At 41.5% G+C, this 22,560-nt stretch overlaps 1 protein-coding gene across 1 annotated transcript; it reads right to left on the bottom strand.

The window, feature by feature from the left end:
• Positions 1–3,530: 3,530 nt before the first annotated feature.
• Positions 3,531–22,257, bottom strand: fundc2 (fun14 domain containing 2). The gene is made up of 5 exons (XM_041195658.1): positions 22,175–22,257; positions 15,500–15,656; positions 12,830–12,905; positions 10,204–10,332; positions 3,531–6,659 (listed from the first exon to the last, which is right to left on the bottom strand). Exons 1-5 carry the CDS (start codon positions 22,188–22,190, stop codon positions 6,582–6,584), a joined length of 456 nt encoding a protein of 151 aa, XP_041051592.1. The 5' UTR covers positions 22,191–22,257; the 3' UTR covers positions 3,531–6,581.
• Positions 22,258–22,560: the final 303 nt, after the last annotated feature.

A 22,560-nucleotide genomic window follows, 5' to 3' on the forward strand; every position in this document is an offset into this window, starting at 1 on the left:
GATTTAAACAGAAGTAGAAGCAGCACCTTAGGGGTATTTGTGCATAAATTATTGAAGACCAGTTGAAAGTAGTTAATAAGGCATATGTGATTCTGGGCTTTATAATCAGAGGCATAGAGTACAAAAGCAAGGAGGTATAGCAAACCTTTATAAAACACTGGTTCAGCCTCAGCTGGAGAATTGTGACAAGTTCTGGGCACCTCATTTAAGAAAAATGTGATGGCTTTAGAGCGGGTGCTCTAAAAGATTTACAAGAATGGTTTCAGGGGTAGATTGGCAAAGTTGAGGCTGTTCTCCTTAGAGAAGATTGAGAAGAGATTTAATATGCGTTCAAAATCATGAGGGGTCTGGACAGAATAGATAGGAAGAAACTGCTTCAGTTGGTGGTAGGGTCAAGAACCAGAGGACACTGATTTAAGGCGATTGGCAAAGGAAGCAGTGAGAACATGAGAAGAAACCTTTTTATGCAGTGTGGTTAGGATCTAGAATGTGCTGGAGGCAGAATCAATTGGCTTTCAAAAGGGAATTGTGTAATTCCCATATTTGAATTATTTAATTATCTGAAAAGGTTTTCATGACTATGGGGAAAAGACAGAGGAAGTGGGACTAACTGAGTAGCTCTTAGAGAGTTGGCATGAATGTGAAGAGCCAAATGGCCTCCATTTGTGCTTCAAGCATTCTATGATTCTATAATTAATATAATTTGCTCCCTGGTCAGAATGTCTATAATGGCATTTACTAGCAAAGAGGTATTTGCTTCTTGGCCCCCTCCAGAGGCATTAAGTGCACAGAAAGACAGCTTCACCAGCTCTCTCATAAAATAGCCATCACTTCCTAAAGTCCCATGACAATATGAACTTAGAGCAAGATTTTGAAACATTGATCTCTACCAGGCCACTCAGTCCTGCTTCGTAAAAATGCTTCCATAGATTGCTTTCTTACAAGGAATTCTTGATAGGAACCTTCTTCACCCTGCCTAAGAAATTATTACATTAGAAGTGTCATGACTGCTAACCTTCACTTTGGGATCATACCTTTCCCAAGATTAACACCTGGTATAGCTTGATATTTCAAATTTGCCATAGTCCTACACACTCCTTTCCTGGGCTGTCTGTGTTTGTCACAGATACAATATAGCAATTACATATCTATACCCGACTAGACATCATTGTTTGGATGTGTCTTGATTCCAATGCCAGTCTCTTGTTCCCAACCCACACAGAATAATAAGCACTATTATTATGTCACTAGATTTATCCATTTGAATCTGCTAGGCTCATCATATAGGCAAGCACGTGAAGTCAAAAACTAGTCGGCACTCCACTGTGCCAATACAGCATCTAGCCCAACAAGCTGGTAAGTTATTTTATTCACCTAATAATAAAAATTTATGCAGGACAGCTTTAAAAAATGTGTTTTTCAGACATTGCTGGAATTGAAACATTGTACCTATATTATTAAAGTATGCTTTTTAGTGATGATAGAAAAACTCAACTACCAGGGACACCACCAGCATTTGCTTTGCTGGTACCATCTCTCTATATGCAAAGAAAATCATCATTAAGGTGCACTGGAACACTGTCTATGGTCAGCACTGAATATTTGTTTCTGTATAGGACATAGCATGAAATGAGAATGGAAGCATTCCATGAATACCTTGATGTATGTTCAAGCACTAAATAGGGTCTTGTAGTGAAGCAAAAGTAACAGAGCTTAAGATTCTTGGAAATATGAAGGGTCATGTGTCTGATTGTCATTGCTACAATTGTGAAAAGCTAAATCTACAGCTTTATGTGCAAACCTCCTGTTGGACAGTATTTTGTAGAACAGACTCCATATTACCATAGACCTGTCTTCAAAACAGGTTTTCTTTTTCAGTTTCCTATATCTTCTTTGCAGGAGGCTTAAGATATGTGGAAGGCTATTTGGTCTATCTTCTCTATCTTGCCATCACAGCTTCCAGCTGGTTCTCAAATGGCTCAAAGTCTTTTGCCTCTACTATATTATACAGAACCCACTGCATGTGGCATTTTGCTCTGTGAATTTTGTGACAGTAACCTGTGGTACTGTCAGGAAATACTGTCAGACAATGAATTTTAAAGTACAAAAGGTGGTGTAAGTGCTCTCAAAATGCTGTTGGGTAGTGAAATCCAAGATCCAAATAGACAGCTGCCTCGGAGCACATTATTTCCATCTATTCCATCTCAAACTACATTTCTCGTCCTCTTTCCACCAAGGATGAAAGGCCAACAGCACTGAAGACAAATATTGCAAGAATTATGTCATGTTCATAAGGCAGAAACTCACCAAGGTTTCTTCAGATGCACCTCTCAAACCCATAACCTGTACCACCTGGAAAGACAAGTGCATGGGAACTCCACTACCTTTAAGCCACACACCATACGTAATCTGATACGTATGGATGTTTCTCCTCTTGTTCGAAATCTTGGATTTCACTACCCAACAGCATTTTGAGAGCACTTGCACCACCTTTTGTACTTTTAAGCACGTCTGCCATCACCTTCTTAGGGTAACAAATGCTGGCATGGCCAGCAAATACCTAGTCCCAAGAATGGACTAAAGCTGCTTGGAACTCCAGAGGATCATTATACCTGAAATCAGTAGGATCTAATCTCATGTAATGGCTTTATCCAAATATCCTTTAAAGAAAATTCAAGAATTGCAGATTGCCAAAACTATCCTATCTACATGAGTGTTTTGTGCACCGTGGTGCTTTTGATTTACAAAGAAAACCTCTAGGTCTGATCAAACCTCTCCAATATCCACAACGACCAACGTCTTGTCACAAAGTAGTTCCTGTGAATTATCTTTAGCCAAAGAAAACAATCACTTTGAATTGGAGAAAAGGACCAGTGAAATGGAGACATCCTGTCCAACTAAGGAGGTTCTAAGAGTGAGTGAAAAAACAGGAGCTCATCAGGGAAAAGTGCCCCTGCCAGCCTTCCAAACAAAGATGTTTGGATCCCCAAGCACATTGGATAAATACTTGAAAGTTAAAGAGAGCTATGGGGAAAGAGATTACTGGTATTTAGATAGCTGTATCAAAGAGCCTGCACAGGCATGATCAGCTAAATGGCCACCTTCTGTGCTGTATCATTCTATAATTCCTCCACAGGAGGGAAGTATGACTGTGTTTTTAACTATAATTGGTATTGACTTTGTTTAAACCACCCTGTTACCATCCCAGGGATTGGCTGCACTTACTGGCACTTCTTATAGCTCACCGGGCCCTCTGTAAAATGAGGCTGAAATAAGCACATCTCCCATTCAGTGGCAACCCCATCAGAATATCCTAATATATCACAGTCCAAAAACTTCATGCAGCACCACCGCAATAACTTCACAGCTTGGTTAATATCCACATTAGCTATTAGGTGTTACCTGGTTAGGTGTAGAACCTAAATTGGTAAAACCTGGCACTAGCTTGTCTTTATGAATGGACAAGGGTTCTTTTCATGAGATCTCACTGTAGATGGGGATCAATACAAAAGGCAATGAGATACACAACATTTGGTAAAACTTCTTTATGCAGCACTTTCTCCACATCAAGTTATCAGAGTAGTGCATTCTTTTTCAAGAAACAATACAATACTTAAAGTACAATCATAAAATAAAGTGAACATAATGTAAATAGGCACAAAGTGGCAAAATACTCAGTAAAACAGATATCTGTACTAAGCAAATGAAGCAACTGTGTACATTTAAAAATAAATCTTTACATACATGAGAATTTAATGCAGTTTCTCGTACACATATCAGATTGCAGGCCACAGTACTGCCTTCACCTTGGCACACTTATAAATGCATTTAAATATAGTACACTATTTTATTATATATGTCCTTCAGCTGCATTCTTAAATTCAAATCAGGGAGACAAATCTAAAAATCTCTAATGCATTAATTTTTCAAGCAAAAAACTGCCTCTAAAAATATTGCCTTTTGGCTAAAAAGGCAAGCAAATACCAGTTTAAAAATGAAAGAAAACTATATTGTATTTTTACTGAATGAGTGAATCGGACAGAAATTTAACTAGTGTAGATGTAGGAGAGGAAATAAACAACTTTTTTTTTACACAAATTTTTAACATTAATTTGAAAGACATCAGATTTTTTTTTAGAATCAGTGATTGAAGACTAGGACACATTCTGCACTCTTACTGTAGTGATCCTTCCCTTTCTCTGGGTTTTTGTCAAAGAATTAGGACAATAGGTGCATCAATTTTAAAGAAAAAGACTCCCCATCTCAGATCATGTATCACAGTGACTAAATGATAAGCATCTTCAAAAATATTATTAGCAAATCTTCTCATTTCTCTAGTAGGTTAAGGTCTTCAACTTAAGAATTGTAATTGCAGTCAGCAATTTTTGTTTGGTGAGCAGAAGGTGCAGATATAGCTGTCTTGTGGCCTTAAATGTTTACTTAATTTCCTCAAATTGAAGATACAATTCCCAGACAGGTAATAAATTAATGATGCAAACAATCAAGCTCCCATGACAGAACTTGCATTTCAATCCAAGTTCTGAAAAGGGTGGTGGTTGGTGGCAAGGGTGGGACACAAACAATTAACCGAGGACAGAAAAATGTATTATGCCCATTATGATAAAAGTGACCATCTAACTTTTTGTCAAATAACGAGAAATTAAATACTAGAAGTTCATAGATATTCAGTAAAACAGACCTGAAGAATTTAGATCGTAAATAATTATGTTTGGGATATATTTTGAATAGTGCAGGCAAAAGCTATTATCTGCTGTAAGGAGATAGCAGGGTTTTTGTTTTAGGAACAAATTCACTAGTTCACCCAAAGATTAGGCGTGTAAATGTATAAAAGGAGTACTGATTTTATAGGCCTGCACCAAAAATACACGTTACTGTTCCATTTTCACAAGTAGCAAATGGAAATTTCCATTTAGCTCACTTTTTAATGTTACTTTTTAAGATAAACTTGCATTTATAAAGCACCTTTCATGTTCCCAGGATGTCCCAAGCTCTTCACATCCGATGAAGTACTTTTGAAATGTAGTCACTGTTGTAACTCTTTTGAGTCCAAATCAAACAAACTAAATTAACAATTCAGGGACAAATTAAAAGGCAACCCCTTAAAAGGAAACTGCAAAAACAAAAGATAAAATTTGAAGGAGTCAAACACAAGAAGCCAAATTTGCACACAAGGTCCCATCGTGACCAGATGTTTAAATGATTATGGTTGAGAGATAAATATGGGCCAGGACACCAGAACTCACCTGCTCTTTTTTGAAAACTACCACTGGATCTTTTACATCTATCCAAAGAAATACAGGGCCTCAATTTAATATCTCATCTGAAAGACACCACCTCCACTAGTGCATCACTCCCTCAGTACCACATTGTGTCAACTTGGGTTTTATGTTGAAGTTCCTGGAGTGGGACATGAGCATATGACCTTCTGATTCAAAAGTAAGTCTTAATTTTAAAAGCGATAATGTAGCAGTATAAGTGTGGATAAGGCAAGACATCATAAAAACCAGTATTATGATAATCATAGCTCCAGAGTAAATATATTAAAGTACTTTTCCTTTTACCATGACACCAGGCTCTTGAGGTCAAAGCATCACAAATCTTTTATTGCCTACTGCTGAAGCCAAAAGTTCTAACCCCTAGTTGCACTGCAGCAATTGAACCATAAACATCAATTGCTAGAAAGGCATATGATGATTCAGGTTTTGCTTATAAGCAACATGATCTGAAAACAATTGTAGCAAAGCAATTGAGAGAAAAGACATCCAGGAATGATTTTAATAGCTAGAATATAATCAAGATGCTCAAAGGACATAGCAAAACAAGAGTGCTTATAAAAAGTCACCTGAACTCTTAAGATATTGTTTTAACCTTGAAATACTCTCAAGAATCCAATTTTGAAACTTAACATTACATTGAATTTGTTGTTATACCTGTGTCATGTTGGCAACTACAGCAGGTGATGTAACACAAACAAGTGGCAGAGGTTCCAGTCCTTCTAAAGTGTCATTATGCGGAGTATGCAGCCTTCGTAAACATCCCCACATTTAGAAAATACATACTGTTAGCAATGTGCAGCATATAGCCCAACAAGCATGCAAAATATAGGGGCAATGTCAGTTCAGATCTTACACATGGTGATAAAATGTGCAAGATGTCAAGTATGAAGTGTGAAAAGGTTTTTATTTGGTAGGGAAAGATCACTTGGATCTGTGATTATACTATGTAACAAGTCAAGTTAAAATGTGAGTCTCATTCCTCAATCAGTGCAACCAACCATTTTAAAATATTGTACCACAATTTTGATTATGGTCATAAACCAGGGCAAAAGCAAATGTTGATAATCTTCTGAGTCACATATTAAGAATATTGAGGCCACAGAGTCAATTCAGTAATGCAAATCCCCTCCAGTCCAGTATATTGAAGTTACTAACTCAGCACTGTCTATGGGGTGCTCATACCCTACATAACAAGCACATAAATCTATCAATGGTTTCAGGGGCAGAGAGGGAAGTAATAATGGAGTGTAGTTCTTCAACTGAAGTAAAATCTTCAACTAATCCTCATGAAGCAAGTCCAAGTAGGAATCCACCAATAAAACCCCCGGTGAGGACGATGTTCTTCTTAACAAACACAGTCACCTGTGGGGGAGAACGAAAGGATAGAATGATTAGCATTTTTAACATTTCACAGCATCAACAGAGAGCTCAGGGCACCCTACCTTATGCAACAGAGTTCCATGTTTAAACTGTTTCAAAAACAGTGATTTCTAACAGTGCAAACCATAAATCTATCAGATTGACGTTGTCTAGAGGTGTAACGAGTACACACTTGATTTATTTTTCAATGCCAGACTGTTAAATTGTTTTGGCAGTATTTAATCAAGCAAAACTTAGCAATCAAGTTTAAATTAAAAATAAATCCCCCAAATATCAATTGGTTTGAAGTAGTTTCAGAAAGGAACAAGGAACAAAGGTGATACTTAATTGGAAGAGAGCTAATTTAGTGAACTCAAAAAGGATATGGCCCAAGTGGATTGGAAACAAAGATTAATGGGTAAAACATTAACTGAGCATTAACTTTCAAAGAGGACATAATTCAGGCACAGAAGAAACATAAGAGTAAAAGGAAGGCAGAGGGCAAGGTTGAGGTACTAAATGGGTACTTTGCACCTGTCTTCACAAAAGAAGAGGATGTTGGCGAAATCACAGTAAATGAGGAGGTAGAAAAATTGGATAGGATAAGAATAGATAAAGGAAACATAGGACTTAGGAGCAGGAGTAGGCCATTTGGCCCTTCAAGCCTGCTCGATCATTCAATAAGATCATGGCTGATCCGTTGATGGTCTAAGCTCCACTTTCCTGTCTGCCTCCCTTGATTCCGCTGTCTAACAAGAATCTGTCTAACTCAGCCTTGAATAAATTTAAAGACCCAGCCTCCACTACTTTCTGGGGAAAAGAATTCCACAGACCAATGACCCTCAGAAAAAAATTCTCCTCATCTCTGTCTTAAAAGGTAGACCTCTTATTCTTAAACTATGCCCCCTAGACCTGTTGTAAACAAATCCAACAGTTGTTTTTACACCTCTGTTGCAGTGGCTGTGCTCTCTACTCAGTCATATACAGATCATTCGTCCTGTGAAAATCCCTTCTATTGCAAAAAATAAGCACCATTTTAACAATCACTTATTGACCTGTTAATTATTTTCAAGCTTGTGCAGAGGTGGGATCAGTTGGCTGTCAGATATTGGGACAGAAGGTGTTGATGCAGTGGCTGTTTAGTTTTGTATCTGGTGTGCTGGTGGCAGCAATGACAGCAATCAGACTGACTGACAGGCTGTTCATGCTGGGAAACAGAATTGCCCAGTCAACATCCGACCTAGATGCATAATTTCCTCATGGGTACATAAAAGGTTAGCAGAGCTCAAAGTGTAAGTCACTTGGTCCGGATGGAATGCATGCTAAGGGAAGTAAAGGGGGAAATGGCAAAGGCTCTGACCATAATTTTTCAACCCTCCTTGGATATGGAGTGGTGTCAGAAGACTGGAGGATTGCATCTGACCACTTTAGGCCAGTTATCCCACTTTTTGGCAGTAGGGAAACTTCTAAAGACAATACTCCAAGACAAAATTGTCATCTGGAAAGAAATGGGTTGATAAATGACAGCCTGTATGGATTTGTTAAAGACAAATGAGGTCTGACAAAATTGACTGAGTTCTTTGATGAACTAGAAGGGGTTGTGGAGGGCTGTTGATGTGTATCTGAACTTTCACAGACGCCTTTGACAACATACATAATAGACTTGTTAGCAAATTTGAAACCCATTGCATTAAAGGAGTAGTGGCTGTGTGGATACAAAACTGGTTAAGGGACAGAAAGCAGAGTACTGCAGTAGTGAATGGTTGTTTTTCCAGACTAGAGCAAAGTAGACAGTGGTGTCCCCTAGGGGTCAGTATTAGAGTCACTGATCTTTTTGATGCACATTAATCACCTGAACTTGGGTATAATTTTGGTCCCTTATTTATAGAAGGATGTAAATCATTAGCGGAAGTTCAGAGGAGGTTTACTAGATTGATACCTGGAATGAATGGGATATCTTATGAGGAAAGATTGGACAGACTGGGCTTGTTTCTACTGGACTTCAGAAGAGTGAGCAGTGATTTGATTGAAGTATACAAGATCCTGAACGGCCTTGACAAGGTGTACATCAAAAGGATGTTTCCTCTTGTGGGTGAGTCCAGAACTAGAGGGCACTGTTTTAAAATTAGGGGTCACCCTTTTAGGACAGAGATGAGGAGAATTTTTTTCTCTCAGAGGGTTGTGTAACTTAGGAATACCCCGCCTCAGAAGGCAGTGGAGGTGGGGTCATTGAATATTTTTAAGGCAAAGATTCTTGTTAGGCAAGGAAATCAAAGGTTATCAGGGGTAGATGGGAATGTGGAAATCGAAACACAAGACAATCAGCCATGATCTTATTGAATGGTGGAGGAGGCTTGAAGGGCCGAATGGTCTACCCCTGTTCCTATTTCTTATGTTCTTATAATTTCAAAGTTTGCAGATGACACAGAACTCAGAAATGTAAACAGTGAGGATAGTAACAGACTTCAGGAAGTAGAAATTTCAAGACTATTGAAAAGTGAATGTGAAAGTGCAAAAGGACACATTACTGGAGGACTGGCAATACATGTCAATAAGTACTCTAGCATGAAATCAGTCAAGAGAAAATGAAACTAGAAAAAATAAAAAGTTAAATCTCTATTGTCCACAATTACTGTGGTGTAGGAGGGAGTGTTTTGAAAAAGGAGCTTGAATTACTGTTAACTAATTGTCTGTCAACACGATGTCATCAAGTTTGAAACAAAAGTTGCGCACACATCAGTGCTTGCACCTTAACTACATTTGTTCCAGATTTTTGAATTTAAAACATATTCAATACATTATAGCAATCTATTCAAGTCTTCCCACAGGATAAATATCCTCACTGTGGTTTCTGTATCCATATTATACATGAAACGTTTATAGCTCTCCCTCTCAACACTGACTGTGACCGAATCCATTTACACCACAAATATAGCATCACATTTTCCAGCTTTTCCTTCTCTGCAGAAAAAAAATTGACAGCAAATTTCCTTTTATATAATTGCTTCTCGCATACACAAAAACATCACAGCACTTATTGTGGTGGGACACTAGACAGGAGAGATTAAAAATAATCAGGGACTGTTTGATGGGAGCTTGACTGACAGATTAGGAATGATTTTTTTTAAAACAAGGTCGAGAGGAGAGAACTAACAAGGCAGAGTGCTCTTGGGAAAGATTACATAATTAAAGCTTAATGCTGAAACAAAACTTAGATATTCAGGCAATAATTTAAAGAAATCACACTATTAACAGAAACAAAATAAACTAGCTGCCCAGCTTTGGCAAAGCCACCATTTTGGAATCAGGAACCTAAACAATGTCATTGCTGCTAGGTATAGTGCAATTACAGCAACCTATAGTTTTTCTCATCTTTAGTTCAAAGGTCTCACTTAAACCAAAATTAAAGCACGCAACTTCATATGGTGCAACTGAAAATAAAACAAGTGCCAAGAGAATCACTTGTTTTTTGCCACTGCAGATTTATTTGGTTAATGAAACTGTATTGTAATAACCTAAGTACTCCACTCTGTCATCATCTCCCTACCTCATCAATTGCACCATGTACTTCTGGAGCAACCTTATTCTTGCCAATTTTCAACTGTTTCTTTGCCTTGTTCACATCCCTCTCCACTCGCTTCCAGTCAATAGTGATGTATCCTGTGTGATTGGCAATCTGGAAAAAAAAAGCTAGAGTATCACCACATCCATCTTTGGGGAGGCTTTAATAAGCATTACTTCTCACAGGGTTCAGTTTTAAGATTTTCCTAGAGGATGAATGCACAATTTAGTTCTGAATCATTTGAAATGTGATTGTATGCTTTTTTCTTGCTATACACTATTGTCAAAATGGTTTTTCTCTTCCTCCCCCTGCCAAGTGAAAACAAGGACATGTTCTTAGGAAGCTGGTTTTCACCATTCCCATAGCAGAAGCGAAAGTGGGCCCGTTTTCACTTGCATTCTGAAAACTGGATTAATTTCTTTGCTCAACAGCTCTCAATCTGTCCTCTCCCCTTGGGAGAGGGAATAGCATAAACAGTATACACAGGTGTACAGATTGATAAATGCAGGCATGTAAAGTCACAACATATCAAGACATTCATGAGACTTGGACAAGACCAGCATTAATTGCCCATCCACAACTGCCCTTGAGAAAGTGACGGTGAAAGTGCTCCCACAGTGCTGTGAGGGAGGGAGTTCCAGGATTTTGACTCAGTGATAATGAAGGAACAGTGATATATTTCCAGGTCAGGATAGTGTGCGACTTGGGAGAACATGTAGGTGGCGGTGTTCCAAAGCTCCTGGTGTTGTAGAGTTGGACGATCATCGATGAAGCAGTTGAGGATTGGTTGGGCCTAGGACTCTGCCCTGAGAAACTTCTGCAACAGTGTTTGGGGCTCAGAAGACTGGCCTCCAACATCCTTTCTTCGTGCTAGGTTACACTCCATACAGCCAGAAGGCATTTTCCCCAATGCTCATTCACTTCAATTTTGATGCCATGCTCAATCAAATGCTGCCAAGACATCATGGGCAGTCAGCTCTTTCGTTCACGTTTGGACCAAAGCTAAAATAAAAGCAAAAATACTGCAGATGCTGGAGATCTGAAATAAAAACAAATGCTGGAAAAACTCAGCAGGTCTGGCAGCATCTATGGAGAAAGAAACAGGATTAACATTTTGAGTCCAATACAACTTCTTCAGAACTGGACAGAGGTTGGGATCGGATGGGTTTTATGCTGTTGAAAAGGGAGAAGGGGCAGGTGGAGCAGAAGAGAAGGCAGGGATAGGTTAGAGGGTTTGGGAGATTAAATGACAAAGATATCATGGAACCAAGGGCAAAGGTAATGATAGTATTAAAGAAACAAAGAATTCATCCAGAGTAACTGTGACTAGCAGACTAAAAGGTCAGTGCTGTCTGAAAGCAAAATCATGATAACCAGATACAGTCTGGCAGTTGGCAGGAAAACATTCAAAACGGAGGACAGAGTGCATGGTCCAAAGTTGTCGAATTCGATGTTAACTCCAGAAGGCTGTACGGTGCCTAATCGGGAAATGAAGTGCTGTTCCTCCAGCTTATATTGGGCTTCACAGGAACATTGTAGCAGGCCGAGGACAGAAACATGAGAATGAGAACAAGCAATGGCAAGTGACTGGAAGGTTGAGAACTGAGTGAAGGTGTTCTGCCAAGCGGTCACCCAGTCTGCATTTGGTCTTCCAACTTAGAGGAGACCGCATTGTGAGCAGCAAATACAGTAGATTAAATTGAAAGAAGTACAAGTCAATCACTGCTTCACCTGGAAGGAGTGTTTAGGGCCTTGGACAATGAGGGGGGAGGAGGTAAAGGGGCAGGTTTTACATCTCTTGCGATTGCATTGAAAGGTGCCATGAGAAAGGGATGAGTTGTGGGGTCATAGGGGAGTGGACAATGGTGTCACGGAGGGAATGGTCATTTCGGAATGCTGGCAGGGGAGGGGAGGGGAATATGTGTTTGGTCATGGCATCATGATGGAGTTGGCATAAATGGCAGAGGCTCATAGGGTGGAAAGTGAGGACAAGGGGCACCTTATCGTGATTCTGAGAGGGGGAAGGGATGAGGGCAGAAGTGCAAGAAATGGGTCAGACACAGTTGAGGGGGAATTCTCAATTAAGGTAAAAGGAATACATGTCGGAAGTGCCGCTGTGGAAGGTAGCATCATCAGAACAAATGGGAATGAGACGGAGAACTGGGAGAATGGAATATAGCCCTTACAGGAAGCAGGGGTGAGGAGGAATAGTCGAGGCATCTTTTAAAGACAGGTGAATGAATTGCATTCTTTTCATACACAGCCAGCCAGAGATGAACTAATGAATATGCTTTAATTGGTGCATGTTTTATGTTTACATATTTGTTAAATATCAGTCCAAATCCAACTTCTAGCACCTCCTCCGCCAAAAAAAACTATCGAAGCATTAAAATTACTTATTTTTCTATGGGATTAAATTTCTAGACCAACTAATACTTATAAAGCCCAAAATATGCATGCACTCAGTGCATGGATCATGATGGACCACCACCAGTTTGAGTATTGACTCAGCTTTTCAGGCCCTCTCCACAGTTGTATGCTCTTCCTGAAGTTTCTCATTCCGCCACTCTCAGAAGATTCTTGATTTACCATTTCAACAACCAAGTCTCACCTGGAGCAGGAAGAAGCCTCCACCAACTGCTGTTGCAGCTAATTTTCCAACCTTCTGAAATAGGAACCCCGCACACCTGCAAAAGAGAAGTGGCAGAAATTCATTATTAAAAATTACAAGCAGATGGAGGAAATGACAGACACATTCATCTCTTCCTAAAAGAAGTTGCATTATATTTTAGATTCAGTTGACAATGGAGGGCTTCTTGTAAAATAACTGGACATTTACAAGTTACAGGAAGAGGGTAACTAACAAAGAAGTCAAGGAAATACAGTTCTGTGTATTACAATTGGACACAAAATTGAAAATGAGTCTGAATGCAGCTTAGACCAATAGTATGAAAGGGTTAGCCAACAGCTACAAGGACCCAAAATGAAATGAATTGAATAGAAACAGCCTAGTTCCTATTGTTAGGAAATGGAGATAGCTTTTAAGTTGTTTTGGTAGTTGTGGGTGTTAGGAATGAGTTTTAGCTTTAAAATTTAACTTTGATTTGCATTTCTGTATCTGTGTGTTAAGAAAGGTCAAATGGGAGTTTTAGTTTCACTTTAAAAGGAGCTTGCATTTCCAGTGAGAGTTTTACGACTGTAAGCTAAGTTACGCAAACAAGAGTAGAAAACAAGTGCTGTTGCCTAGCAACAGGGGTCCAGAGTGACAGGTCCCTCTCACAGAGACACAGAAGAAGAGAAATAGCAGTTTGTTTTGGAAGCTGTTTGAGATCAGTTGCTTCTGAAAGTAGCTGCCAGGAGTGACTAGAGCAAAGGGGACTGATAGCCAGTCCCAGGCTAAAGAAAAGACCCCAAAATCCAGGGGATTGGAACAGGGGAAAGTCCCAAGCAGACCTTCTAGTCAAAAGGACAGGAACCTAGAAAAGGTCCTGCTAAGTGAAGTTAAGACTGAGAGGCAGAGAGAAAGGCTCCAAGCTTCAAATTTAGAGAGACAAAAACTGCAGAAAACAGATTTAAAGCCAGAACAGCTCGCAAAAGGCAAGAAAGCTCAAGAAGACAGCTGAAGGTCGGTAACTCTTTGCTATGGGCATATGAAGCAGTGGTACTATGGACAGCTGAGTCGATGGGAGAGTGTGTGTGGAAGACAGCTTGAACACTTGTGATGGCCCAGGGAAGAGGAATATCAGAAAGAGAGTTCAAAACACTGGAGGTGAACTCTTGCGGAAAGCACCTGAGAGAAAACATTGGTTTGGGAGAAGATTCCAAGGCAAAGTCTTGGAGAGTGGAGATTGGAAACCCCATGTGAAAATTGGAGTGCAGCAAGACCGGTTGGCTCACGGTGTAACAAGCGTCTAGGGGGAGTTGAGGAGATATCCATAGCATCTGGCAGAGGTGGCATCTGTCACTTGGTTTCAGAGTGTGGTGTGTCTGACCACAGGGTGCCATAGGTTAACATGGACTGTATATTTACTGTGAAGATTAAAGTATAAGATAGCTTTTGTAACTTGTGTAATCCTTACAAATCTGTATATATCTGTAAAGGTATAGTTATGGGTGAAGGAGTATTGTAATATAGTTCATCTTTTCTTGTTGAATAAATGTTTTACTCTTTTGTTAAGAATTCATCAGCTGACTTCTGTGACAGTTCAGTAGCTACTCTACACGCATCTAAACAAACAAATAAACATTAGGATCTCTCAAGCTGGCTTCCGTCCTGGGTTCAGGCTTGTCCAGTGATAACCTCAGCTGGGGATCATAACACTATGGACCTACACCAACTATCCAAAGGTTGGCACAAATTTGAAGCTTTACTCAGAGGTAATAAGGAAGGCTGCTACAGGAGGTGATTGAGGTTGGTCATTTGACCTGAGAGTACTTCATGTTTGTACTAAACACGAAAAGTATTGAAACCACTCCTCTTCAACTAGAAATTCGGAATCTGTTCTAAATGCTTACACCAATGAAATCTGCTGGGAACACACCAGTTTTTAGAAGTGGTTTAAGGAACAGCAAGGAACTCAAATGGGGATGTGCAGTTCTCAGTTTCATTAAAATAGCTTTCCATTCTATTCACTAGCCAATAGCTGTTTGAGCTGCCTTGATCTTCATTTCTATTGGTGCAGATCACAATGGATATGATACTCTCGGCACTTTCTTTAATATATGTAGACTTAAGAGGAAATACCTGAGGTATATTCTTCAAGGCTGCACAATTACCAATTGGAATGATGAATGAATGTAGCAACTCTGATAGTTGCTATCCTCTCAGATGCATTATTGGATGGACAGTCTTCTCGTTGGTACAGATAGCACCACTGCACATTCTGCCAATTATCCTATGTGATAATGTTACTCCTCAGGTCAACAGGTACATCCTTAGTTATTATGGCATGGTGTTCAGATTTAATACTTCATTACACTTGCAATCCATTCACTGGGACATTGCAGTGGAAAGGAAATCTCTCATTTCACTTCACCATCAGAATGAATTTACATACGTTCTGTCTCAATGTTTCTTGAAAAGTAAGCAACCTCATCTGGCAACAATGATACTTCTTTACAATTATTGTACACTAATCTACTACCAGGCAACATCGGTTTTCTAATACAATCAGCAACAAAACAACTTCTGCCTACTTCCTTGCTCAAATTGTTAATGCAATATGCAATGAGCAAAACAATACCCTCTGCTTAAGGCCAATATTAAAAATGGAAAGCTCACCAACCACTGGCTCCTCCAATCATCAGCTGTGTTGCTACTGTATATTTCTCAGCAATTGGCCCAGAGTTTCTTCCAAAGAATCGATTCCACCATCTTTGTCTTTTGGCATATTCAGCTAAATCCAACACTTCAAACTGTCCATTATCGTTGCCCTGATCTGAAAAGAAACAAGGAGACCTTAGGTTTTTTTTGCAGAGCACATCCAGATATGTCATCCACTATCTGTGGTATATTCTTCAAGGCTTGCACAGTTATCCATTACAATGATGAATGAACATAGCAACTCTGATAGTTGCTATCCTCTCACATGCATTATTGAATGGACAGTCTTCTCATTGGTACAGATAGCAGCACTGCACATTCTGCCAATCATTCTGAACAATGGAAAGAAATGTTGTTACTCCTCAGGTCAACAGACACATCCTTAATTATTATGGCATGGTGTTCAGATTTAATACTTCCTGGAAAAAATGCATTTTGGTTTGTAAATTTACAAAATGCCTGTAAGATCATTTGACCTAGTGAATGTTCCCTTAGAAGGGAACAAAGAACACAGTAACTATCAACATCCTGGGGGTTACCATTCACCAGAAACCGTGCTGCAGCAGCCATATAAATACTGTGGCTACAAGAGCAGGTCAGAGGCTGGGAATTCTGCAGAGAGTAACTCCCCTCCTGACTCTCCAAAGCCCAACCACCATCTACTTGATACAACTCAGGAGTGTGATGGAATACTCACTGGATGAGTGAAGCTCTAACAGCACTCGAGAAGCTTGACATCATCCAGCACATTGCAGCCTGCTTGATTGGCATCCCATCCGCCACCTTCAACATCCACTCCCTCCACCACTGACGCACAGTGGCACCAGTGTGTCACATCTACAAGATGCACTGCAGCAACTCACCATGGCTCCTTTGACAGCACCTTCCAAATCAGCGACCCCTACCACCTAGGAGCACAAGGGCAGATGATGTATGGGAACACCACCAACTGCCAGTCCCCGTCCAAGCCACACACCATCATGACTTGGGACTTTATCACCATTCCTTCACTGTCACTGTGAAATCCCTAGAACTTCCTCCCTAAAGCATTGTGTTTGTACCTACACCAGAAGGACTGCAATGGTTCAAGAGGCAGGCTCACGGCCACCTTCTCAAGGGCCAGTACGGATGGGTAGTAAAAATGCTGGTCTAGCCAGTGACGCCCACATCCCTCAAAAGAATTTTAAAAACTGTACATTTCTCCCCTTCTAATATTATGTGTCTGACCTTTTCTCCGTCATGGTACATTGTACAAAGTCACTACAAACAGGCCTAAAGGCACATTTTCTCCTATACCCAAAAAGTGTTGGGAACATTGAAGGTGCAACATCCCAATATATAAATTTGAGGAGATACAAGAAGCACATTTTTAACTTCCAGTGTTGCCAAAATAACTACATAATAATTTTGGTTTGAGAAGTGTTTGCGTCGTAGAATATGGTTGAGTCATGGTTCAGTGCTCAGTGGAATATGTGACAGAAACTCTGTGGCATTTACATGCACAGCAAACCAATTTTTCTTTTTAGTTGAATGTTTGATAATTTAAAGCCAATAAACCCCCAAACCTTAGTGGGTATGCCCGCTCTAAACAACTTCCCCATGTTGAGCCATAACTACTATAATACTGCACCATGGTCATCACAATAGAGTCACAGGTTATTGAATCCAGGACAGCACAATCATGGAATAAAACCAGAGATATTAATACACTTCACAAGAATTCATTTTCAGTCTCATATTTTTAACTCTGAGCTTTTCAAAGTTAAGAAAGCAAACACAAAATTACATCAAAAGAGAAACAAATAGCCACAAAGGCCAGCTTGGTGGCAGTCATATTGTGGATCTCAGTTTAGAAGTGCTGATGGGTTATCAGCTGGGATACTTGCTAATTTTTCTTAAATTCTTCTTGCAGTTTGAGCACACAGACACAGCTAGGGTATCATACCATGACACTACGTAACATTGCAATTGAACAGTAGGACAACAAAAAAGAAACGAGGTTGCAACAGATGTGGAAAATTGTTATTCAGTAAAATTACTGAACAAGGAAAACAAAAATAACGAGGCAATTATACTTATTGATCAGCTGCTAACATTTACATTTTAGAGACAGGATACCAACTGAGTGAGCCTGAGGTGCACTGACCCTACAGTCTGCATGTCATCCATTCCACTTCTAAAAGTTCACAAACCAAACAGCTGTCTCAAATCATTTCGGTCTACTGAAGGGAAAGATCATAAATCAGGATCCAAGATTTGCACCCACATTAGCCGTCACTTCAGCACGCACATACCATGAAAGGAATGCTTGCAGGATTTCAATCCAGCAACTGTAAAGTGACAGACATTCGCAGCTGCTTTTTGAACATATGCACCAAGTAGGTTTGTATGTTATCAAATGTAGGGATGGGAGTAGGGTGAAAATATTTCTTGGGACATTCTTGGGTCAGCTCCAGAATTCCTTCCAAAAAAGCTACAAAAAGAAGTGCTCCATTTATTTCCAAACCAATGATCCCTTTATGCTAGAATCCAGCATCTCCCCATGTGCCCATTTTTAAAGCAGATGAGAAAGATAAGTGTTAGTAAGCAAGAAAATGAAGAGATGAAAACCAAGCCTAATCCTTTACACTTTATAGTACAAATCATCTGACAATCAAGATCAGTAACCTCAGCTGACTTTTCTCCCTTAGGCCAGAGCACTAACAGAATTGTGATCAGACAAAAATGGATCCTGAGCCAAATTAGGACATATTAAGGAGGCGATCAAAAGTTTGATGAAAGAGTGAAGCATTTAGGGAGAAATTGTATAGCATGGAGCCTACATAACTGATGGCACAGGTCTACAAGAGGTCAGAATTGAAGGAACAGAGAGTTGGGGGGGGCGAAGAGCAGGGGGTGGTGGGGTGCGGGGGGAGAGCAGGGGGTGGTGGTGGTGGTGAGGGGAGAGCAGGGGGTGGTGGGGTGGGGGGGGTGGTATGGAGAGCCAGGGGTGGTGGGGGGAGGGGAGCGGGGGTGGTGGTGGTGGTGGTGGTGGTGGTGGTGGGGGGGAAGGGGAAGAAGCAGGGGGTGGTGGGGTGGGGAGGAGAACAGGGGGGGCAGTGGGGGAGGGTGGGGGAGAGCTGGGGGTGGTGGGGTGGGGGGGGGGGGGGGGGGGAGAGCAGGAGGTGGTGGGGTGGGGGTGGGAGAGAAGGGGGTGGTGGTGGTGGGGGAGAGAAGAGGGTGGTGGTGGTGGGGGAGAGAAGGGGGTGGTGTGGGGGGGGGGGGTGGAGAGCAGGGGGTGGTGTGGGGGAGGTGGAGAGCAGGGGGTGGTGTGGAGGGGGTGGAGAGCAGGGGGTGGTGTGGGGTGGGGTGGAGAGCAGGGGGTGGTGTGGGGTTACAGAGCGAGGGGGGCAGGGGAGGCGGGGGGAGGGAGGGAGGGGGAGAGAGAGAGAGAGAGAGAGAGAGAGAGCAGGGGGTTGGGGGCGAGAGAGCAGGGGGGTGGGGGCGAGAGAGCAGGGGGGTGGGTGCGAGAGAGCAGGGGGGTGGGGGCGAGAGAGCAGGGGGGTGGGGGCGAGAGAGCAGGGGGGTGGGGGCGAGAGAGCAGGGGGGTGGGGGCGAGAGAGCAGGGGGGTGGGGGCGAGAGAGCAGGGGGGTGGGGGCGAGAGAGCAGGGGGGTGGGGGCGAGAGAGCAAAGGGGTGGGGGCGAGAGAGCAAAGGGGTGGGGGCGAGAGAGCAAGGGGGTGGGGGCGAGAGAGCAAGGGGGTGGGGGCGAGAGAGCAAGGGGGTGGGGGCGAGAGAGCAAGGGGGTGGGGGCGAGAGAGCAAGGGGGTGGGGGCGAGAGAGCAAGGGGGTGGGGGCGAGAGAGCAAGGGGGTGGGGGCGAGAGAGCAGAGGGGTGGGGGCGAGAGAGCAGGGGGGTGGTGACAGGGGGGCTGGTACTGAAGGAGGGTATACTGAAAGGGCAGGGGGATGAGGCCACATAAAGATTTAAATACAAGGGTAAGAATTTTAAATTAAACTCTTTAGGGAGATAGGAGCCAATGTCAGCCAGCAAGGACATCAACAATATGACCTGGTATGTATAGAAACAGAAGCTAGGGGCAGAAGTAGGCCATTTGGCCCTTCGAGCCTGCTCCGCCATTCACCATGATCATGGCTGATCCTCTAGCTCAACATCATATTCTCACTTTCTCTCCATGCCCCTTGATGCCCCTAATATCCTAAAAAATCAGTTTCTTTCTTGAATATACAGTGACCCAGCCTCCACAGTCTTCTGTGGTAGAGAACTCCACAGGTTGACCCCCCTCTGAGTGAAGAAATATTTCCTCATCTCAGTGCTAAATGGCCTGCCCCATATCCTGAGACTGTAGCCCCTGATTCTAGGCTCCCCAACCAGGGGAAACATCCTCCCTGCATCTGGTCTGTCTAGCCCTGTTAGAATTTTATACGCTTCAATCAGATTCCCTCTCATTCTTCTAAACTCTAGTGAACACAGGCCCAGTCGAATCAATCTCTCCTCATGCAACATTCCTGCCATCCCCCTGTGATACAATATGGGCAACAAAGTTTTGGGTGAGATGGAGTTTAGAGAGGAGAGAGGATAGGAGGGAAGTATTGGAATAGCCAATTTTGAAAGCATTAGAAGCTCACCTCATTGTCTAATAGGGCAGAAAGTTTGCACTCATTCTGGTTCAACTCAAGGTAGTGGTCGAGGAAGGTGATAGAGTCATTGCTAAGGGTATGGAGTTTTTGGTGGATCTGATGGCATTGGACTCAATCTTCTCAATACAGAACTGGGGGTTGATATTGGCAATGGTAGTTGGAACAACCAGAATGGGAGAGAGTAAAGGTTATATTGGGTACAAGAGCATTATAAATGGAGATGAGGGATTGATTAAGCAGATTGACCACTGCAGAAATATGGAAAATGGAAGGACAAAGACTTAGCTGTTGGTACCTTGGATGTGCAATTATAAGTGACATGAAGGCAACTATGTACTAACCACTGGATGCATCTCCCTTACAAAGAGCACTGGTTTCATCTTAAACTGAGTACAGGCCTACAAAGTTTAGCAGCATATATTATTCGGGATCAACAGCATTTAACTATCCTAAAATTATAAAGAAAAGCTTGTTCAGCAACCAATCAGAACAAATGATTGCCTAAAGAATCAGACTATAGAAACAGGCAAAATACCCATATGCAAACCAGTCTATTATAAAAGCCAATTATAGCCCAATTAGTGAACTCTGTTTGACCTGAAGAGTCAGGTTTCTTTCTCAATTTTTCTGAGGAACCTAACAAAGGACCAATCAACCTCCTGTAAAGTCAACAAAGAACATAGGCAAAAGGCAAGGTATTGAAGAGGCTGGAAAGCTGAAATTAAAAATCAAAAGAAATTGGAAACATACAACAGGTCAGACAGCACTTGGCTGCTCACAACTCTCTAATTACAACCAATCTGTTATAACCAATATTCTCTCTAAACTGCATGGTAGTGTAACTGCACAGTAATCCAGGGTGGTGCAGTGCCACAAACAGGCTGCCCACAATCAACATTCCATTTAGGATGCTTGTGTGCATGGTTGTGCAAAGGGACTGCAGAGTGCAATAAGCAGTGAAGAAAAATTAGAGGTGCATGCATTATAATTCAGGCTTTCCCCACCAATATCTTGAATTGATTATTTGAAGACTGATGACATTATCTGGCCAAATAAATCAATTCTTCTATATACTAAATGGTACACATCATTTGCGAGGGAGAGATAGAACTTGCACTTGATTAGTGTCTTTTACAATCTCAGGACATTCCAAAAGCACTTTATAGCCAATGAAGTATTTTTGAAGTGTGATTACTGTGGTAATGTAAGAAACACAACAGCCAATACACGTAGCAAGCTCCCACAATAGCAATGTGATAATGATCAGATAAACTGTCTTTTGTGATAAAAACAAAAATCTGCGGATGCTGGAAATCCAAAACAAAAACAAAATTACCTGGAAAAACTCAGCAGGTCTGGCAGCATCGGCGGAGAAGAAAAGAGTTGATTTGAACTAGTTCAGTCGAAGGGTCATGAGGACTCGAAACGTCAACTCTTTTCTTCTCCGCCGATGCTGCCAGAACTGCTGAGTTTTTCCAGGTAATTTTGTTTTTGTTCTGTCTTTTGTGATGTTGACTGAGGATAAAGATCGGCCAGAACACTGGATTGACTCGCCAGCTCGTATTCAAAATAGTGCCATGAGATCTTTCAATTCCACCTGAAATAGCAGACAAGGGCTTCGCTTTAATGTCACATCCAACAGGTTTAACAGTTAACGCCTAATCGCAGAACACTGCCCACTGGAGATCAGGTACTATTACTGTATGTCAGCGTCTGTAGATTAATAATGTTTATCACTGACACTATTACAAGGTATCAGACACTATAATGTAAACTGACATTACTGTACAGTTTTTATATATTAATAGTGGACATGACTGAGTCCACACCAGGCCTGTCCATGGTGAGATTGCCGGTGTAACCTTAACTTCACTCCATTGTCAGCCTCCTGCCCTCTGATTTTTACCCGCCGTTTCTCATTTCCCCCCTGCGGTCTCTCTGTCCGCATGTCGAACGTCAGTTTCCTAACCCAGCTATCGTACCGCTTTCTCACCTTTCGCCTCCGCCATCCTGCTCTGCCCTCTCACCCGGAAACGGTCCACCCACGCCAGCGGAAATTATGTAATCGAATCTTTCCCTGGTTCGCGTTCAGGCGCACGCGCTGTTAATCATCCAGGTTGAGGGTCAAGTCTGCTAAGGGCTGCTCCGTCAGGGTCAGTCTGCAGCTGCAGATAGTGGGTGAAGAACAGAGACAGCTCTTGCAATTTTCCTCTTACATCTTATACATTTTGATTAAACAATCAGATCTCCATAAGTTATCGGTTACATTGATTGTTAATATAAATTGAGAGATATACATATATAAAGATAGCGATGCACAATATATAACACCAGAATACAGCATTGTTAGTGATGTACATTGTTGATATACAATGCTAC

Source organism: Carcharodon carcharias, chromosome 9, assembly GCF_017639515.1.
Source record: "Carcharodon carcharias isolate sCarCar2 chromosome 9, sCarCar2.pri, whole genome shotgun sequence".
Classification (NCBI taxonomy): domain Eukaryota; kingdom Metazoa; phylum Chordata; class Chondrichthyes; order Lamniformes; family Lamnidae; genus Carcharodon; species Carcharodon carcharias.

Bases quoted from the DNA above. Each gene is read 5' to 3' on its own strand.
- fundc2 (XM_041195658.1), bottom strand. The intron at 12,906-15,499 runs GTGAGCTTTCCA...TCTCTTTTGCAG, and splicing joins ATTGGAGGAGCCAGTGGTTG to GTGTGCGGGGTTCCTATTTC. The intron at 10,333-12,829 runs GTGAGACTTGGT...TTTTTTTTCCAG, and splicing joins GAGGCTTCTTCCTGCTCCAG to ATTGCCAATCACACAGGATA.